We start from the raw sequence: 21,825 nt of genomic DNA on the forward strand, positions 1-21,825 counted from the left end.
GATCAGAAACGAAACTGATACTGATTTTTTCTTTACCGAGGATTCCCAGCCTGACGACGGGGAATATTCATGAGCATTTGAATCCATGCCAGACCCCATGCTGGAGAAATGCGGTTACACAGCTGTACGCATACACAACCATGGGAGGTGGCAAGACTCAACAGAAGCAATAAGACTTACCCCTGGAACTCACTCACCTCAAGAAAACAGGTTGTGAAGCACTGCAAGTCCGACACAAGACTCCTCCCTCGAAACCCTGTCAACACAGTAGAATATTGTGAAGGTGTTAGACCTCCATGTAGCAGACCTGCAGATATCCAGCAGGGGAACACCATAGAGGAAAGCCGTAGTCGAAGAAATGGCTCTAGTGGAATGAGATCTCGGCCCGTCTGGCAATTGTCTGTTGGTCAATTGCTGGCAATGCATGATACAGCCGGACAGCCACCTGGAGATGGAAGCCTTCTACCGGGCCATCCCATGCCCCACAGGTCCGAAGTTGACGAAAAGTTGAAAAGCCTTTCAAAAATCTTTAGTGCATGCCACATACAATTTCAAGGCACGCAACACACACAGTGACTAAAAAGACCTTTCAGCAGGCGTATAAGGGTTCAATTGTTTAGAAGATTGGGCAGAGGGAAGCAATGGGGAGAAGGGAAGATGGGGATATCGGATGAGTTTTGAACAGTGTGACAGTAGTTTCAATGCATATTTCAGTCTGCGACAGATGGGAGAACCTGGGTAGACCTAGTAAGAATAGAGTGATTCATGTATGAACACTGGAGATTACATATGATAAACAGAGTGTAGTCGTCTGAGATTGGGGACATGGAATGTGAGAGGACTGGGGAAACTGGGGAAGAGATTAAAAGTAGGGAAATTCCTGAGACGTAATAGAATACAGTTGCTTTTTCGGCAGGAAACATCTGGTGGGACAAGAGTTAGAGACCTTAAGGTGTAAATGGAGTCGGGTGGTATTCAGCACCCCATATTCCTCATTCGCAAGAGGAGTGTTAATGTGAATTGCACCAGGGACACCGCTGAAGGTGGATAAGATGGTGGGGCATCCGAGGGTCAGACTGTGGTACTGACAGGTAAACTGAGGAGATATGAAACACTTGTGCAAATACGCGTTATAAATGCCATACCATATCATGTATAGTGATTTCATATGCACCCATGCCTCCAGATAAGATGCATACTAGGCCTTTTTACGCATGAAAATCTTGTAAATAGGACAGCTTTATTATTTCCCTGTGTACATTTACACACAGGTTTAGAGCAGAGGGCAGTGCAAAAGTCAGGTTACTTGACCCAAACCATAACGCTTGTTTTGATTTTCATCTACATGGATGCAAGCTATTGATAAAAGCCTCTGAAACCATGCATTTCTCTGAAGCCTTTCAAAAAAAGAAACTGCACACTGATTAAATTGAATGGTTTATTTCCATTCAGCTTCTGCAGTGTTAACTCTCATGGAGCAAACAGAAGTACTGTGCATATTTATTTTCCTAGCATTTTAGTATTGTATAATTAATAAGATGGAAAACTAAGTTGCAATTGAGAATTAACATTTTGTAACAAATTATGCTTCTTTTCTAGTGGAATCAAACCAGTATTTCACAATAGTATGTTCAGAGTTCCTGTGCTGTGTGCATAATAATACGGAGGCAGGTCATTTTTACACTTCTAATTTTATTTACACTCTAATTATAAAAACAGTGTGTAAAATGATGACTATGCATGGTCTAAGTTTACATCCATTCAACCTAGCAGTCAATGGGGTACATTACTATAAAAGGTCATTGACTACAATTAAGACATCCAAAACTTGACTCTCCAGGAAGTGCAAGCGCTGTTCAAAAACAAATGAAAGTTACATTTGTAGAAACTCAGCAAAACCTGTGCCTGTGATAATCCAGATAGGCATTTAACTTTATGTAGCGCTTCATACATGGTTCGTCCAACATAAAGGCACTGTGATTATTAGTCCTCAGTCGATAGTTAACCGACCTCTGAAGGATGTTAGCCATACAATAACTCAGCCGGTTGAGCACTCGTTGCTGCAATTTGTGCATGATCTGTAGGTTGCCGGTTCGAATCCTGGCAAGGCCAAGTCAGCCTTTCATCTTTTCGAGGTTGACAAAGGAGTACTGACTTCAGTTTGATGATAATTGTGATAAATATGGTCCATGTACAGCGCTTTGCCAAAAGCAATACATACTTAACCATTTGGCCATGAGATTAGATATAGAATTTAGCATGTAGTCCTTGCATCCCTGCACTGTTGTATCATAACATTGGCATACCATTTGGTAGTAATAGCTCCAGGAAATGGGGACTTTCACTAACCATCAAAAGTCAATTCTGCTATCGAACCTCAAAACACAAAATACAATTCATGTTTGCTTTACTATGTAATTGGCTAGGTTTTTGTGTTTTCAACATTTAAATATATACACGAGAGATCAAATGGCCAGACCTTAGAGAAATAATGTAAGGTGTATTCTGTCACAATGCAGAAATCTGCAGCACTTATGATTTACAAAGTTTTTGCACACGTCGGCTGGATGTCACATACATTTTACTCTCTTGCAAAGGAGAAAAGTCATTTTTACTCTCTCAAAATCACCTTTACTTTGAAAGTTCAAAAAGAGGAAGTAAAATACTTGCACCTCAAAATCTTATCTGGAGCACTGCATGCACCTAATATTGATGATAAACAGTACTTTCCCTTGGTTCTAAAGTTGACTGAAGGTCATAGATCTGATCTTTTTATTTGGGGAGGTGACCGTCTGCTGCATCCAGATTTGGATAGAAAAGGGAAAGGGGTCCCCTGATGCAATTGACATCGACGACATTGAACAAGATAGTGAAGGACTTGGTCGAATTATGGCAGGAGTCACATTGCAGGGATGAAGGTTACTCCTTTTACTCGGGGGTACATCATTCTTATTTTCAATTAGATTACATATTTGTGGGAGGGGAACACTTTTATTAGTTTACGGGGACGGAATATCTGGGGAGGGCCCTATCGGATCTTTCCGCACTTATCTCCAAATTTAGGGGCTGAATAGTAAGCCGGCCATCCCTGAATGGAGGCTCAGGGTTGAAACTATGGATGATAGGCTTTTCGCAAAACATTTAGGGCAGAGATTTTTCACTTTTTTTTTTAAATCAACAAGAGATTGGTGACCGGACACAATGGGAAGCCTTTAAGGTCACTATAAGAGGGGTATGAATTCCAGAAGGGGTATGAATTCCAAAATCAACAGGAGTACGGAAGGCATTGAACGAATCTCTATGCCAAACTGAGGAAAAGGTCAAGCGCTTAGAGCAGGATTTAGTAAAAGGATTGTGTGTGGGGGAGGATCTGGTGCAGACATTTCGAACTCACCAGGAATGACAGGACTCTTTATTGAGAAACTAACCCGTTCAATGATAACCAAGATCTTAGATCTGGAGGGAGCACTGATTATGTAATTGCAGGCACTAAACAAGGTATTTCAAAGACATTATGCCACTGTGTATGCTAGTACGGGACACTATGTTTCAGAAGAAAATGACGGGTTGGACTTGGTGAAACTACTGCGCCTGGGTGAGGATTCTTGGGAGGAACTTGATTCGCTGATAGAGGAGGTGGAGATCTTATATGCCCTCAAGACTATGCAGAGGAATAAAGTGTCACCTTAGAGTGGCAGTGGCTATTTAAAGTATTGGAAGCATTTGGGCTGGGACCCGACATGTTGCGATGGTTACAATTATTGAATAGAGACCCTATGGCGAGAGCAAGAACTGGCAGGTGGGTATCCACAAAATGGACCCCAGAAAGAGGCCCAAAACAGGGTTGTCCGTATCTCTGTTTTTATTCACAATAGATACTTTAGAATTTATATCACAGAGAAAAGCATACAGGTGGGGGACTTGCGCACAACATATGCCTATAGGCGGATGATATTTTGCTTTAGGTCAATAATTCATTAGAGAAAATCCCAATCATATTGGAGGTTTTGGGCAATTTTGAGAGGTTGTCAGGCTATTTAAATAAGGAAAAATCTGTTTAATTCACTTTGGCAAGTCTATGTAAGTGGAAGAGGGAGGAGTTAACGGACTAGTGGGGGGCATGGGAGTTAGAATCCTTTCAGTATTGGGGTATCCCGATATTTCATGAGATTGAGGAAACATTTGTATACAATACGGGTAGAGCTTTATCGAGAATTGGAGATGCTATGAACCTTTGGAAATCTTTATCAATGTTGTTGATGGAAAGGTTGCGATGTGTAAAATGGTGATTCTTCCAGGGTTGCTGCATTTCTTTTACCAATAAACCATATTTGATAAAAACAGGTATTTTTCAGGATGCTAGATGTCAAGTAAGCTAAATTACTTAGAACACAGGGAGACATAAGGTGGCAATAGACAGTGTGACATACATTGGGAAGGTGGATTGAAACTTCCTGACTTGAACTATATTTTTATATGGCCCAGTTACAACTTGTGGTAGACTGGAGAAAATGCCAGATTGTCTGGGGCATAGTCAAAGCCAAAGGCCATGCCCGAACAATCTGGTCAGTGGCCATGGCACCCCAAGGACCAGCTATGTGGTAAAACCTTCAACATTGGTCTAGGCTTGAATGGGGACAAAAAGTCTGCTTGTGGCTGCTGCCCGAAGTGCTGGATGGGTTTTCAGCAAACTTGCACGGGGAGAATCAGTAAGGACCTAAAAGCTACTTTTGCAAATCTGTCCTGTGTTTTATTTTATAGACACAAAAAACTACCCACGTCCGTTATGTACCCGTCCCCTAACGAGCAGTGCACATTTACAATTAAAATAAAACAAACAATTGGACACAGGCCAGGTACCAAAAATTAAAAGTGTAAACAGTGCTGTGCAATTCGGCAAGTGGAGCAAGTACATCAATCTTGCTCATGTCACCACATAATAATACATATGTCAATCAAAAGGCAGTGTCAAAATGTATGTACAAAAAATAGTGCTACACCTTTGGTGCCTGGACAGTGAGCATGGCCCTCGGCAAAGGACAAATGTCTACTCTGATTTGCTTATTGGAGTCTGCAACATGGCCGAAGCACATTCCCCATGAATTGTGGGCACTGGCCATGGCTGCAAGCCATGAGCACTGGCCATTTGTCACATTATAGGGATATAGTGGACACTGGACCAGGATACAGGCTAGGTATATAACGGGGGTGCTTTGGTGGGGCTGGTGCCATGGTTGAGCCTCATCCCCCAGGCAATCATGACTTGCATCCCCAGCATGCACTGCTGAAAACAACATTTAGTATGCGCTGTTAACCATGTTTTAAAGGAGGTTTATAGTCCTTTCATACAAGTTAAAAGAGGAATTATCAATAACTTAAATACAGTGTTGTGATATCATAAAACCTTTTCACTTATGAAAACCACTGAAATTCAGTAAAACATCTTTGTTAAAGGGACGATATTGTACCAAACTAAAATCGAAAAACCAAAAGAAATTCACCAGTTATGGTAAGCTATGCAACATAATTCGCGCCACAGCCAAGCACTGCTATGACTAACACCCAGCACATCAAAGATGACATCACAAATGGCATCATCGATGACATCATTGGTGACATTACATAAGACATCAATTCAAATGGAATGTCCTACAAGGGGTTCGATTTAGAGTGTTGCTCGAAACATATGAAGGTTGAATGTGAGACCTCTCGTGAACTACTCCATGTATCACAAAATGTACTTATTGAAACAAAATCATTCTTATTAAGTTTTGTTGTTAAGGCAGCAATCCAATAATACATACACATAGGCAATGGCTTCAGCATGAAGTGAAGTATTTTTTATGTGGTATGTTTGGCCAATAGAATCATAAGTCCAAGCCTATCAAAATCTTGATTAATGTTAAACTTGGAATTAACAGTTAACAATAAAAGAATTACTACACACGTAGCAGTACAAAACATATATATATGGAAAGCGTCAATGCATACAAATCTGAGGCACATGCTGGGAAATTCTCGTAAGGAGGAAACAAATACCATGAACAGAAACGGACACCAAGATTAGAGTTTGTTGTCATGTATAAAGAAATGTAGAATCTGTCTGGGGCCTGCTTATTGTTCCATGTAAGTGCACCATGAGCTCAGAACAAACTCTAAGGAAAGTACCTGAAGAGCATAGCAAAAGGTTAAGATACAGCCCCTGTAGAGTATTTGCATCATGTGTTCAAGTGCTTGGCTTAAAATTCTCAATGTCACTAAATAAAAATAAGAAAAACAACCACCATTGGGTATGTGATGTCATCAATAATGCCATTTATGATGTCATCTTTGATATCCTGGGTGTTAGTCTTAGCCGTGGATAACAGTGGTGCGAGTTATGTTTGCATAACTTGCCATAACTGGCATATTCCTTTGGTTTTTTGATTTTACCTTGCAACAATAGCGTCCCTTTAAAGTATTTTCAATATATATAATATAAATAAATAATGGTAAAATACAGGGTTTGATCTTTACAATAAACAATGTTAAGGAACACTGAAGAGGAGGCAATCGTGAATTCGAGTTATGCCAAATGGAAACAAGAAGCCCAAAAGGACATAATCTGGACGATGAATTTACACATTTTTGGGAACTTCAGTTGTAATATTTAGTTTTGTGCTATTTGTTTTCCTCCTTTCTTTCTTCCCTTCCCTGATCCATTTTTTCCTCCCATTTTTTCCTTTCATCTCTTTTCTCCCTTTTTTTGTTGTTTTTTCTATTCTAAAAATTCCTTAAAAAATATTTACAGTATGTTTTGTTTTATTTTTTTTTACAGATTTCTGTGTAGGATGATTTAGTGATAAGGTTGGTTCTTTTCGGTGCAGAGCAGAGGCCTGAACAGGGAGAGACCGGCTCTTTTTCCCTTTAAGACTGAGCAGCGACTAGGCAAATACTCTTAGTCAGAAGTAGTTAGCATAACTGCATGAAATATCCATCAGTCTTTCAAACTCTATTCGATGTGCGGTACACTGTTATCATGCCTACAGAATCTCGGAATATATACGATATTCTACGTGGGTTATTTTCATGCGGTGCTCAGAAGTAATTAGCATTTATTGACGATGAATTTCAGACATGCACTGTATTGCCTTTTCTTCATTTTTTCAAGGCTGACTTTTTAAACTAATAGGCTTACGCACCATGCACCCTATCCTTAGTATACAGATGGGCCCCTTTATACAATCATTAGAATTAGTTGTCATTGTGGTGGGCTCTTTTAAAGCAGATACATATGCAGCTAGCTTATGTTCATGCACCATGCACTTTATCCCCAATACATAGACAAGCAGCTTATTACCATCACCAGAAGCATCAGTCTTCGAGATGGGCTCCCTTTTCAAAGTGGATATGCTAAATGCATCGTGTACTTTATGACCATACATATAGCTAGTGAAGTAGATATCTAGGTTGGTGGCATGCGCTCAGTGATCTGGAACCCCCTCCCCATCTGTTTGGTCGCTTTAAGGCATTTGCTCATATCTACACAAAGACACCAAGCACTTTCGTAAATAGGAAGTCAGCAGTGAAACAGACTGCATTCTCCATGCTCTCTTTTTCTGTTGCCTCCAAATCGATTTTTTCTGAAATCCACCTTTGGAGATGCACTATGCACTGCTATTGTAACCCTACATGCACTTTTAAATTGCACTTTGCTATTTGGAAAGGTAGTAACCCTTTGCCACGCACTATGCACTTTACAAGTTGAAGCTGCTAATGCAACTCTACATATATACTTTCATTTGCACATTGCTATTTGGAAAGGTCTTGCAATCCTTTGCTGATATACCATGCACCTTATTAATCAAAGTTGCTACAGTAAATTCATATGCATATTTTATTTGCATATTGCTACTTGAAAGGATCTTGTTTTAATAAGGCACTGTACACTTTATCAGCATTTGCAATTTAGCTGTTGAAACTATTACTCATTAAGACCAATGTTGTTGCTCTACTTGTTGGGAATGTGATCTTAAACAATTTTTGAAAAACTCTGTCAAATATTGAAGGGATTGAATGCATTTGTGCAATCAAGGGATAAACAAGTAAAGAATGTAATAATATGTATTAACACATTTTTATTGCTTAGCGCTTACACCCTATCTGTCTTTAAATGGCTGACAGTTTTAGCAGCACATTTCTTCTTTTTGTTGCACACTGCTTTTGCAGAAAATTTAGAAAGGAACAAATATAAAGAACAATAGAGATCTTTGTAATGTTTTTTCAACTTGATTCCTGCTTTAAATGAACCGTACGTGAACAAGTAGCCAGTGGGCTATGAAACGCATTATACTGAGTTTATTTCTCGGTCCATGTGATAAAATAAAACTGAAAATGGCTTTTCTACATCTTTTTTCGTCTGCTGTCTTTATTTGAAGCACTACCAAGGGTTTCCTGTGAGTGCTATCCTAGGCGCGAGTCAATGCGCTTTTTTCTTCTTTTCTTAATAATATATATATATGATACATTACTCACCGTAATCGTATTTCTGATGCTTGTATCTGCTTAGATTCACATGCTGTGCGTAGGCCGACATCTAGTGGAAGCTGCAGATTATTACAGTTTGTTTTTCGAAACTCAAAAAGGGGCGTTGAGCTAGGGCGTGCCAGTAATACTATCCCTAGTGTGATGCCCCATGTACCCATGATGCCTCACACCTGTAGGACCCTCAGATTGTATTTTTTCTGACATGAGGTAACATGAGTAGCGTGAGTACAGAACATCCAAGCAGATAAGATAGATACGACTACAACCATCCATACGCCCTCTCTCAGAGGGGAGGAAGGGCGGGCACATGTGAATCTGAGCAGATACAAGCATCAGAAATATGATTACGGTGAACAATGTATCCCTTCTGAGGCTTGTGGAATCTGCTTAGTATCACATGCTGTGCATAGATTAGCGAGCAGTGTTAGAAGAAGGAGGAAGTGGGATGTGAGAAGGGTCATGAGCAAATAAATGTCTTAGAACCGCTTGTCCCACTTGAGTATCGGTCTTGGAATGAGTGTCAATGCAGTAGTGCTGAGTAAAGGTGTGAATAGAGCTCCATGTAGCTGCTTTGCAAATGCTGTCAAGGGGTACATTTGCAATGAAAGCCACAGTGGCTCCACTACCTCTTGTAGATTGGGCCCTTGGCGTAAAAGGCAGTGTTTTATCTGAGAGGGAATAGCACAGTTGGATACATCTGACTATCCATCTAGGGATGGCGTTCTTTGAGGCGCGATCTCCTTCTCTGCCTAGAGCAGAGGTCTTCAAACTGTGGGCCCCCCACCACCCTCCGGGTGGCACGGCCACATCCCAGAGGGGGGGGGGCCCAGAGCCCAGCATGAAATGTAAAAAAAAAAAGTTTTTTTTTAAGATTGGAGGAAATGGGAAGGGGCAGTTCACATGGTCAGACTGGACCATAACACGGTTTTAGGCACCAATGAAAAAAATGTCCAGCAGTTGCAAATGGATATTTAGTCCTTTAGTCACAGACTGAATAGTACCCAAGGGGTTGTTTTTTGTTCAAATGTAAACAAATTGCGATATTTAAAGAATATTTATTCAGCAAGAATGGTCAAAACTACTAACTGCATAGTGAAGTAACTCCTCAAACTGGCCCACATTGGCCAAAAAAGTGGCCCATTTTGACTGGCCTACACTAGCATTTTACATTTGGTACGGTCATCGCCCTATTGCCCTTTAGGCCAGTCCAAGCCTGCCGGCTCATCAATAATGGGTGAAGGGGCGTCCACCTACTGGCTACCTCACCCATTATGGAGGAGCTGAGGAGCCAGCCCGGTGAAACACTGAGCACTCCCTCAGCTGCTTTTTCCAGCTGAGGGAGTGCTCCTGGGCTGGCTGAACTGTCAAAGGGAAACACTGTTTGCCTTTGACAGTTCATTCCCCCAGCCGCACACGATCACCGAGCCATGCAACGCTGGGGGTGTTTTGCTTCGCCAGCCTTGCATAGCCCATTGGAAATGCTGGCTGGGGCACTGCATGTATGTATGTGCGAGGGGGTGCTCCATTGCCTCCTCGCACATACGGGCAGAGCAACTTGGAGCGGGCATTCTAGCACCCACGCGCAGGCCCCTGCAGAAGGTACGTTTATGGCGATTTATTTTGTATTTAAATGTGTATGGATGTGTGTATGCTTGTGTTATGGGACTGTGGTGGGAGCAGTATGGGCGGCAGCACTGGGAGAGGGTCTGTACTGGGAGTAGGGTGCAGTGACAGCACGCAAAAGTTCATAGTGATTTCTACATACTGTCCATCTGACACTTTTGGGGGGGCCCAGCCTGCCCAAACTTTGCTCAGGGGCGGCCCAGGCCAAAAAAGTTTGAAGACCACTGGCCTAGAGCTATGGAGATGAACAGTTGATCTGTCTTTCTTAGCGGTCTGGTCTTGTTTAGGTAGTAGAGGACTGCTCTCCTCACATCTAGTGTGTGGAGTTTCATCTCAGCAGAGCTTTTGGGTTCCTGGAAGAAGGCTGGTAGCTCAATGAACTGGTTAACATGGAATTTGGAAATAAACTTAGGTGAAAACCTAGGGTGACTGCGTAAAAACAGTTTATCCTTTTGTACTGTAAAGAAAGGATCCTGCACTGACAGCTTGAATTTCACTGACCCTTCCTATGGATGTAATGGCTACTAAGAAGGCAGTTTTATAAGTCAGGTGTTTGAGGCTACATTTGTACATGGGCTCAAAGGGAGGACCCATGAGCTTAGCAAGTACCACATTAAGGTCCCACCCTGGTGGTGGGTTAGAGATTGGAGGGTGGAGTCGCTTTACCCCTTCCATAAATGCTTTGACAACTGGCACTTTCCACCATGACACCTTGTTATGGGAAGTGGTGTAAGCTCATAAAGCTGCCAAGTGCACCTTAATCGAGTTAAACACTAACCCTGCATCCAGTAAGTGAAGCATATAGGTGACAATATTGGAAGGAGTACAATCAACTGGGTTGATTTGCTTATTCTGGCACCAAATAACAAATCTTTTCCACTTGTCATAGTAACAGTGCTTCGTGTTAGGTTTTCTTGATTCATTTAGGATAGCCATATATCTCGGGAGGTAGATTGAGATGTCTGAACTCTGAGTTCAGGAGCCATGCTGCCAAGTTCATCGAGTTGGGCTGAGGATGCACTGTTAGACCCTCGTGCTGGGAGAGTATATTGTACCGGCACGGGAGTTTGATGGGGTCGCACACCGCCAGTTTACGTAGGTGTGGATACCATGGTTTTCTCGCCCACATAGGAGCAACTAGGATGAGCGTCATTGATTCCCTGTGCATCTTGTTGACCACCTTCCTCATCAGAGGGGTTGGTGGAAAAGTGTAGGCAAACATCACTGACCAATTCGTCCATAGGGCATTCCCCCGGGAGCCTGGCTGTGGGAACCTGGATGCGAATTCAGGGCATTGCCTGTTTTCACCTGTGGCGAATAGGTATATATAGTGGGGAAATGCCACTGAGAGAAGAGGTCTCCTACGACTTCTTCATTTACTTGCTACTCGTGTTCCTCTGGGAGGGGATCCCTGCTCAGCGTGTCTCCCAGTGAATTGAGATCCCCGGAACATGTTGGGATGACAGGTAAATCTTCTGTTTCAGTGCCCACTTCCAAAAGTTTCTGGGCAAGCTTGGACAGATTTGGCGAAAGAGTGCCCTTGTTTCTTTAATTAAAACATCCCCCTAGTGCTGTCTGTTAGGATCTGCACTGACAGATTGGGTAGGAGGTGTTTGAACGCCTAAAGAGCTCTGAAGACTGCCAGACGTTCTAGCAGGTTGATGTGGTTCTGAGCCACTGTGTGAGACCAGAAAGCCTGAACTGTATGGTGCAGGTAGTGGGCTCCCCACACCTCTAGGGAGGCGTCTGTTGTAACAACGGCCTGTATCCCTGGATCGTAAAAGGATTTCCCCTTTGTCCGGTTCTCTCTTGTCCACCATCGAAGACTTTGTACTAGTGTTGGTGAAATGAGCACTAAATCGTCCCACTGACCACTTGCTTGAGACCACTGTTTCGCCAACCATTCCTGCATGGGTTGCCTACGCAGGCACGCGTGGGGAACCAGGTAAATGCAAGATGCCATCATGCCTAGCAAACGCATCTCTTTGTGCACCATTATTTGGCGACCTGCGTGGTAATTGGAAGAGGAGGTCGATTGTTCTTTGAATGTTTAGTTTGAAAATCAGGGGGGCCTCCCCTGTAATGAGCCAGTCGTCCAGGTAAGGGTACACTGGGATTGCCTCCCTGCGTAGGTGTGCTGCCACCACCACCAGTACGTTGGTGAATACCTTTGGAGCCAAGGCTATTCCGAAGGGTAGCACCTTGAATTGGTAATACTGTTTATATATTTTGAAGCACAAGAATCTTCTGTGTGCTGAGAACATTGAAATATGAAAATAGGCATCTTTCATATCCAATGTTGCCATGTAATCCCCCTTTTTTAGTAGTGGAATTACCTCTTGCAATGTATTCATGCAGAATTTTTGTGGCTCGACCTACTTGTTTGCAGGGCGCAAGTCTAATACTGGGCGCACTGTCAGATCTTTTTTTGGCACAAGGAAGTAGGCTGAATAAATAACCTTGTTTACCTGGCTGCCCGGGACAATTTCTATGGTCATTTCCTCGAGAAGGATTTTCTGGTGTTCCAACGAGTGTACCTTCTGTCTTAGAGGATGGTCATGAGGGCACCCTAGTAGTTCTATACAGTACCCTGCGGACTCTGTGGACAGCACCCATCTGTCCGAAGTGATCCCCTCCCATGTGTGGGTGTCTGTCCGAAGTGATCCCCTCCCATGCGTGGGTGAAGGTGAAAATGTGCCCACCTACTGGGGATGCATGGGAGGGGACCTGAAGTGGAACGTCACTGTTTAGCAGGTGGTGCACCACCTCTGGCGGGGATACCTCTCCCTCTAGTGCGGCCCCTACGTTTACCTCTGGGGGAGCCCTCGGAAGTCTGGAACTGACTATTGCCCCACGAGGTTCCTTGATTTTGATAGTAGTTGGAACCCCTCTGGGAGCTTTGGCTTCGAAAGCGACGAAAATTATTATTTCCACTTTGACATGGGGGTTTATTTGTGAGTTGTTCGAGAGATTTTAAGGTCTCGTACACATCTTTAGCTGTCTTTAGCGCCTCTTCCACTGCCTTGCCAAATAGAACGTAATGCTCTACCGGCATGTCTATAAGCGTGGCTTGGGTCTCGGGTTTAAACCCCGACTGCCTGAGCCAAGTGTGGCGCTTTATTACTGTGCCTTCTGCTATTAATATTCCTGCATTTTCTAGTGCATCAATTTATGCAATTTGGGCTAACTGGGCATTTAGTGGTTCAGGTGCAGAGGCTATTACAGCAGCTACTTTTTCCCCACTGGTGGCAGTTATAGCTTGTATAACAAAGTGGTAGTGTTAGCATTACGTGCCTGATATGCTGACGTGAATGCCACCTTCCTCCCCAGAGCATATACCCTTTTGCTCTCTTTATCGGGGGGTGCTCCTAAAGAAGCTAGTGGTGTGCCCATCCTCTTTCTGGTGGTTGTTACTACCAATGAGTCAGGTTTTAACTGACCCCTTATGTACATGGGATCGGAGGGAGCGGGCCGGAATAATTTTTCCACTCGTGGATTAACTGCACAAGTAAGATTAGGGGTTACAAGCGAGGGATCAATTCTGCGCTGGATTGATTTAAATATGGGGATAGCTTGGGCAATGGCTCTCTTGTCCCCTAGGATTTCTTCTGCGAAATCTCTATCTTCTTGGACACCCTATGTGTCTATTTGAAAAGGGGCTGCAGCTTTAGCTTGTACCTCATCGAGTAGTGGTTTTCATCAACCAGTGAGTCATTCACCGGGGGATCTTTCGGAAAAGGGGAGTCAAGACTGTAGGCTTCCGCCTCATCTTCCTCTTCCACTTCCTCTTCATGGTCCTCATCATCCCCATACTAAACAACCCCTGTCTGGTCGTCCAGCAGCTGTGTTTCTGTCTCCTCACCATACGACTCTGGATGGTAAGGCTGAATTGTTAAAGGGTCTGACACCAAACCCTGCGCTGGAGTCTCAGAACGGAGACTTTTAGTAGGGGGTTGAGAGTCCCTCACACCCCCCCCCCCCCAAAATCTGCAAAACGGCAGCAGTGAAAACAACAGGGTGAACATGGCCACGTTTAAAATAGCCATGGTGAAAATATGGCAAACAATATACATATATACACACAAAACACCAAAAAAGTTATGTCTTTAAAAAAGGCTTGAAAAAACCTCTTCACTTGAAATGCGGAATTAGGCTAATCCATTTGATTCAAGGCCTAAATTCCACAAGGCCACCTAGTAGCCATCGCGGGACATTCACCTCAATTTCAGAGCCACATCAGCAAGTCATTGTGGGTATGCAAATTAGACCAAATGCAAGCCTTTTGCTCCAGGAAGTGGTCTAGCACACACAGGAATCCCGGCCTGACAAAAATGATTGATTCTCAGCATGGGAATGTGACAGATCCAATGCAAGAAAGCCAGACATCTGTGCAAAGTCCAACAGGCCAAAATACAAGGGACAGACGTCTGCATATTTTGTAAACTCTCCCGCTGCAAAATAAAACACATTTGAGATGCGTACAGAATATGTACACATAGTGTAAATGGGAATGGACAGTAGCATCGGTTTAAATATTATTAGGTGAAAACAAATGTTTGTCTCAACACCCCTGACTTACAGTGCAAAAGGGTTTTACATGTAACAAAGGGAGACAACAAAATTCAGGTGCTCCTGCGAAAGCTGTTCAGTGGAGAAAGTGTGGATCAGCTTAACTAAGGTTCAGCTACCTGTGTGTTACCAGAGGCAAATGTGACGCCCTCAGAAGACAAGGGTTTTGGAGAAAGGATCAATGCTTGTTAAAAGCTGAGGAGAAGGAGCGTAGATTGTAAAGTGGTTTGGATGGGGGAAAGGAAGAGGTCCTTCTCGAAAATCTCTTATTTTCTTATTTTAGGTCTTTGAAAGCTGTTCTTCCTCCAAACACGACACATTCTAGACGAATTGTGGCTTAGATCGCTAACTAGATGTTTCTTTGTGTCCAACACTTACGTGACATTTTCTTTTGTTGTACAGCAGTTCCACACTGTCTCAATCAGTTCCAGTGTAATGATTCCTATTGGTTCAGTGACCTTAACGTTCCAAAACACTAAATTCGAGATAAGGATGGAAAGTCCTAACCAGTTAATGTAGCTGTGCCTAAATTACTACTGCTTTGATGGAGTACAGGGATGAATGGGGACTTCTCAACTCCTACTCAGCCCCACACTACTACTGAACCAGCAGTGATATCGATCAAAGGTGAACCAGACCATATGAATAGTACACCTCCTTCGCTTCCTTAAAGTAGCATGGGCTGAAGGGTCAAACTAAACTTAATCCACCTAATAACCCACCCCTGTAAACAAATACAAAGCAAAGGCAGGCTTTTGGATGAATTGGGTACTCTGGGTTCAGGCAGGGGTATGCAGAAATGCTAAAGTATATGTCTTTTAAAAAGGTAAAGAGTGAGGTTTTAATTGTAATTGGGGTCCATAGCACAAGGCCACAGAGACCGCACCACCTAAGATGTCTTAATATCTTCTTTCTGAGGCTCGACAGCATTAAGCCAGGCTTCTTGCCATGTTCCAGTGTGTCTAATCCAGTTCAAGGTTAGTTGACCTGGTGTGTCTGGGTTCAGCAACACAATGCAATCAACAAGCAGCAATGGCACTTGACTCGAAGATGCTTGGTAGGCGATATACGGGTTAGCATAGCTTGCAAAAGATCAAAGAATTTCGGAATTGTGGCAAGAACGAAAGGCAACTTTTTTTTCCAGATTGCTGTGAGGCCCCGTTCATTGTCTCAGAAAAGGGGAGTCCTTCTGCCCTTTCCAACCAGGAAGCTTGCCATGGACACCTGTAGGTTTGCCACTTCAGCAAGCACAGTCCTCAGTACCAGTGTCCAAGCAGCAGATGCATCTGTTCCAGCAGCAACTCCTTGGAGTGCTGTGAGGCCCTGTCCAGAGTCTCCAAGCAAAGGGGAGTCCTTCTGTCCTTCCCAGCCAGGAAGGTTGGCCAAGAGCACTTGCAGGGCTGTCACGTGCAATAGGCAGAGTCCTGGCTACCAGTGTCCAGGCAGCAGGCAGGCCTTGTACAAAGAGAAGGTCGCTTCAAATGTCCCCCTCGAGTGACTGAGAGAAAGGTCTTGCTTTTTCTTTGGAAACATTTGTCTTTACCTCAATGCAAATGACTTTGGGCAGAGTGTATCCTAATTAAGGTCCAACAAATTCCACCTTTTTATGAAGTTCAAAAAGGATTAACCTAAGCGTGAGGCAGTGGTCTACCAAATTTGCCACAGCAGATTGGTCCATTTCAAGCTTTTTGTAAGGGTCCAAGTTCTGCTGTTGTAACCAGAGCGTTGCCTTCTTATGTCAGCTCCCAGAGTGCCCTATCTGTAGGAGCTAGGGAGGAGGGGCACCAGAAGTGTGCCTAACCTAGGAAAATCAAAGATGGTGGAAGCCCTTGTAACTTCTCTCCTGTGCTACCGTAAACGTCCCACCTGCCGGTATGTATTACATCAAAGAGGCCAGTATTCACCTCCCTGTTGTGAACTCCCCATTGTACTGGCAGGGTCTCCTTTAAAACATTGGTTGCCATCTTAACCCCCTGGGGGTTTATCCTGTCTTCCTGGGAAGGTGTAAAACCTTACCAAGAGAAAAATTGAGCTTATTTGACTGGACCCAACAGTTTGTTTTGGGTGAAACTCGTGCCCCAGACAGCAGCACTTCTACAACTGTTAGAGGACACTGGAAAAATAGTTGAATAATAAAATTACATCAGCTGGCTTAGGCAATATACAACTATTTTCACAAAGGTCATCATATCAAACCAGATCGACTGTTGGGTCAATTAAACCTAGCTGCCACCAGGCTTTTAGGATATACACTTAACAATGAAACGGTTTACTTTCAAAGTAATTCCCATTTTTCTTCTAAAAGAGGCCAATGTAAAAAACATAACTTAGATGCTAGGCATGCTTGCAAGGCACCTTAATGAAGTAGTCAAGATTTATCCCTCCAATTTGTAGGCTGCTAGGAGAATTGTAGCAGGATTGTCGACCAAAAACAGGCTTACACATTTTATTAACCCAATTGGCTGGGGCACTTTCGAAATGTATACTCCAATCACAGCCAACATGCGGTTGGCATGCCAATGGCCGATGCCAGGCAGCAAGTGTACGTGGGGTGTCATATTGGTTGTTGGCAAGTTTAATTATACACCCAATGGCGGGCGGCCCCAATTGGGTGGAATCCACCAACACCAGTTTTTAAAACAGAGCACTGCCTGAAAGTGTGTGTGATTGGCAGATATGACTTTTATGGTAGAATCCATTGATTGACTAGCGCTCCTAAAATGACAAAATGAAGGCAATCTGTCTCTGTAGCAGAATACTTTTTTTTTTAAGCTGTCCCTTTTTCTCTGGAAGATGCAGTGGGGGATTAAATATCTGTATTTAGGCAGAGTGGGAGATGTCTGCAGTTCTAGACACACAACGAGGTGCTAGAAACAAGCACTAAACAAGATTGTGTACACTGTTTTTTGTAAAGTTATTAGCTTCAAAGAGCATGTTTGACCTGCGAAAGTGACAGTCTCTGGACTGTAGCAATGATTGTAAAAAGCAACTATTAAGAGTAAAAAACGAAAAGCCATGGAACTCGGATCCTGTTACTTCCCTGCTCATTTCAAACTCTGGATATGTGGTTACCACTGAATTTAACTTTCTACCGTTGTTAGAGAAATCAAGAGAAAATTATGTTCTTAGCTGACCATACCTGCAGAAAAGGCACTGGGAGGGTCTTTTCCTTGTCAATTGTTAGCAGAAGAGAACCGCTGAATGGACAAAGGGCTAAGCAGTCTCCACCCCTCCCCAATTATCTCACTCTTCCACTACACATCTTTTCTCAGCATAAACCATGTCAGATTGTCTTCATCTTCAATGAGCACTGGGTTGCTTCACTTCCAGTAAGGACTCCCTACATCCCACACTGCATCTAGCTTACCCTCTTTTCACCTAATAGCCACTGCGCTGGTGACCTAATGTTCGAAATCAAAAGCTGCAAAAGTAAAGTAAACTCCCAGGGCCTGATTCACAGAGAGTTTTCCAATGGGATTGTGCCATTACAAAACGATTCTGTGAATTAGGACCCCCATTGTCCAATCAATATTTTGAAAAAGTGTACCATTTAAGGGAGGTCGACTGGGAAAGGAGTTCAAGGAATGAATGTGCCCTCTGCTGCAAACAAAAACTCATACCGTCATTCTTGGGTAGCCGGTTCCGAAGAGCTAGCTCGGAATACCAGCTGCAAAAGCGTAGAAACCTGAGCAAAGAAGACTAAGATCGGGACACGAAAAAGACAGACATCCAGTTTAGGAAACAAAGTCCTGTGCTCAAAGGATACAGATGGCATTACTATCCCCACTGCGTTGTAAAATACTGAAATCTGAACGTGATCCCTTCGAGGATAGTTACCCTAAGCCCTTGGATTCTATTTTTCTATAGGAGACTGGCATGTGAACCTCATCTAGATGCGACCTTACATGTTAACATTCTTTCAGAGTGTGTGCAGTGCTGTATGTTATTCGAACAGTGCTCCGATTTAATATCACTCGTGCAGAGAAACGGAAATTTGTCACCACCTCAAAAATCCATCAATACAGCCAATACTAACTCTGCTGCCCCAGGTACTGTGGATTGGTCAACATGAGCAAGGAAAAATTATTAAAAGAAGATGTAATGCTAATTTTTCGAAGTAGTTGGCTCTTTTTTATTAACATGCTCCTAATATCGAATTACAAGAAGAACAATCATTCTTACTGCGGGTCATTAATATGAAAAGCCATAGTTACCTCGGACAGAAAGGTCTGCGCAGATTTCTGGGCTCCTACATGCAGCAGGTATTCATATACATAAAGCGCTAACCTGGAAGAAGACAAATGAATGTGAGTGATTGGAAGGATCATCTAACCTTTAGCTCAAAACATCTCTTATAGTGGAGACCGGCATTTGTAATGGACATTACAGTATTTTGAATTACAGACCTTAATAAATAAACTGCACTTCCCACTTGATTTCATCCACTGTGCTTCACGGATACAAAATGGACTCGAGTCATCTTAAAATAATGTGATTTCTCGTTCTTGGAAGCATTGCAATCTGGGAATTACAACAGTACACAATGTCCCATCGCTATAGATGAGTGGTGTACAATAGGACAGCATAGCAGCACTTCCACTCATGTCTGGAAGAACGTTTACAGCAGTACCTCTATTATAGCTGTGTGGAAGCAGTACAGAATGCAGGCAATACTAAAAAAGTTTTTAAAAAGGTGAATTCAACACAGAACAAAAGGGTGGGACAAAATCAGGTTGTCCAACTCCACAAACAAAAAAAGAAAGATGATTACTAAATAATGACTGGGGGTTTTCAAGAAGGGCATCGCACTTGAAAAGCCCTAATCATGTTTTAGTGGAGGCTGTGTGACGAAATGACTACTTATCTGCAGGAGTAAAAGGTATGTGTAGTGCTTAACGCTCCTACTCAGTCCGACACTACTACTAAAGCAAGCCGCAGTGACCCTAGCCATAAAGGTAAAATAGGAACAGCCCTGTAGGTATACCTCCTGGGCCTCTTTTTATAATGTGGGCCTAGGACAGGCAACATTCTTCAAGAGGGGTGTGAGATGGTACAGAAGCAACACAAACGGTAGTACGGAGATACCTAAATAAAAGACATGTCCAAACAAGGCTCTAGAAAAACAGGCTCTTTAATTAATCATCAAAAATGCAACTAATTAATAAAACCATCCTGTCCCACCCCTGTAAGAGAAAACACAGCGAAAGCAGAATTAAGAATAACGGTGCACTCTGGGTTTATAGACTAGGGACTCAGGAAAAGAGTTCAGCTGCAAAATGTATTGAATAAGTTTTTCAAAAAGGCAAGGAGGGCTTAAAACTAACTATGGTCCTTTAAGGAGGACCAGGAGGATAGGGCTGCTTCAAATACTTCTGGGGCCAATATCTCTGGGGCCAACTGTGTCGAGCTGGTATTCTAGGTGCATCACTGTAATCGATCCGCCGTTGACACAGTCTTATCGTGCTTTCCCAATGGCGAGTTGGCACTGAGACAGTTTGAGACTGTCTTTCAGCGATTCGAGTCTGCGTCGAGTCAATGAGTCTGCTGGGCCGAGTCGGCATTCGAGACGGGTTGAGACAATGCTTCCATTGAATCAAGTCGCTGGTCGAAACAAGGCGAGTTTGTTGCTTCCAAGGAGTCTAGCGATAATCGGGTTGAGTCTAGGTTATCTGCTTCAATGGGTTGAGTCGGCTTCTGGATAGCTCGAAGAGCAGTTAAGCGGTTTGAAGTACTTGGCATGCCATAGGCAATACTGCAGGTCTTATATCAGCTTGAAATTAGTAGTGTATGGTTAAGCCTGCTCAAACTTATTCTCAAGGTGGAAGCAGGGAAGCAGGCTTTGGTCTGCCTTTGGGGCTTTGCATTCAATGAGACTCAGTCTAGAGTCTCTTTGGCAAGTGGAGACCTTTCTTCGGCCCTTCCCAACCAGATGAGTTTGTGGAGGTCACTTGCAGAGTTCGGTCACCACCATTTAGCAGGTCCTGGGGACCAGTGTCTCAGTTGCAATAGGTCTTGTCCAGCCAGCTGGTCATCCCAAATAAGCCCTTGGGATAGATAGTTAGGGAGCAGAGATGTACTATTCATAAAGCTCTGTCTTCACCTCAATGGAAGGGCACTTTGGGACAGACTATAGCCCCCAAAAGGTTCAAGGTGAATCATTCTTCGAGAAGCATTAGGGCTTTCCCCTTTTTATCGGTACAATGGTACAGCGGAATGGTCCACAGCAAACTTAAGGATCCAACCTGACTGCTGTAACAGGTGTCCTTTGGCTTCTGATGTCATACTCAGAATGCCTTGTCTGCAGGAAGTGAGGAGGTCACAGGAAGCTTGAGAGCCCTTTTGCAAAGCCCCTCAGTGGACTGAGGCTCTCCTAGTTGATACTCCAACTCTGGCCCCATCCTCGATCTGCCTAAATCGAAAGGTATGCAGTAATCAGCATCCTGGTGTGAGGTGGTCATTTTGTTGACAGGCCTGTTTTGGAAGCACCTATGTTTTTGAAGAACCTGTTCTCGGGGGACCTCCCAGCGAGTGTTCCTGTTCACTGGAAGAAGGTGCAGCCCTTCTTAGGAGAAATAAATAGAGCTTCTTGTGCTGAACCCAACGCAGTAGACCCAGTCCAGACAGCTTAATACACAACAGGCCCTTTCATGAACGAGTCCAAGCTGACAATCAATGACATAAAATGCTTGTAGCTGTATGTCTGTAGAATTTCAGCAGCCAGCATGTCAAAACCAGAGGTGCATACTGTTAAAAAAAGACTATGAAACACACGAAAATAAAGATCCAGGATTCTGCGCCCAGTCATATCAACACATGTTTTAATGAGTTGCCCTTTAGATAACACATGTTTCGGCCTTCCTTGGCCTTTCTCAAATCAGGGCTATTCTGTTTATATGATTCTCCTATATCGGGTTAATTTGGTAATTGTTAGACTTTTGCTCATGCTCTCGAATTACTGTATAATACTTTATTTCGGTTCACACAATTTACAAACAAAATTACAATACAGTACAAAATACTTGGATATAAAATAGTTACTTCAAATATGGAATATTCACCCAATGTCATACTTTTTAATAAAAAGGCTGAATTAAATGTTTCTTTCCA

The 21,825-nt window shown here is 43.1% G+C and overlaps 1 protein-coding gene across 8 annotated transcripts in view; it reads right to left on the bottom strand.

Annotated features, from left to right (window-relative positions):
• The window catches only part of SSBP2 (single stranded DNA binding protein 2), a 1,952,970-nt gene that overhangs the window by 1,510,142 nt on the left and 421,003 nt on the right, over positions 1-21,825 (bottom strand). For all 8 annotated transcript variants that reach the window (XM_069627566.1, XM_069627564.1, XM_069627563.1 and 5 more), the window contains exon 2: positions 18,933-19,005. In XM_069627566.1, coding sequence (XP_069483667.1) covers positions 18,933-19,005 — 73 coding nt within the window. The remainder of the gene's footprint in view (positions 1-18,932; positions 19,006-21,825) is intronic.

The sequence above is a fragment of the Ambystoma mexicanum genome, chromosome 6p, assembly GCF_040938575.1.
Source record: "Ambystoma mexicanum isolate Mex_15411 chromosome 6p, UKY_AmexF1_1, whole genome shotgun sequence".
NCBI lineage: Eukaryota > Metazoa > Chordata > Amphibia > Caudata > Ambystomatidae > Ambystoma > Ambystoma mexicanum.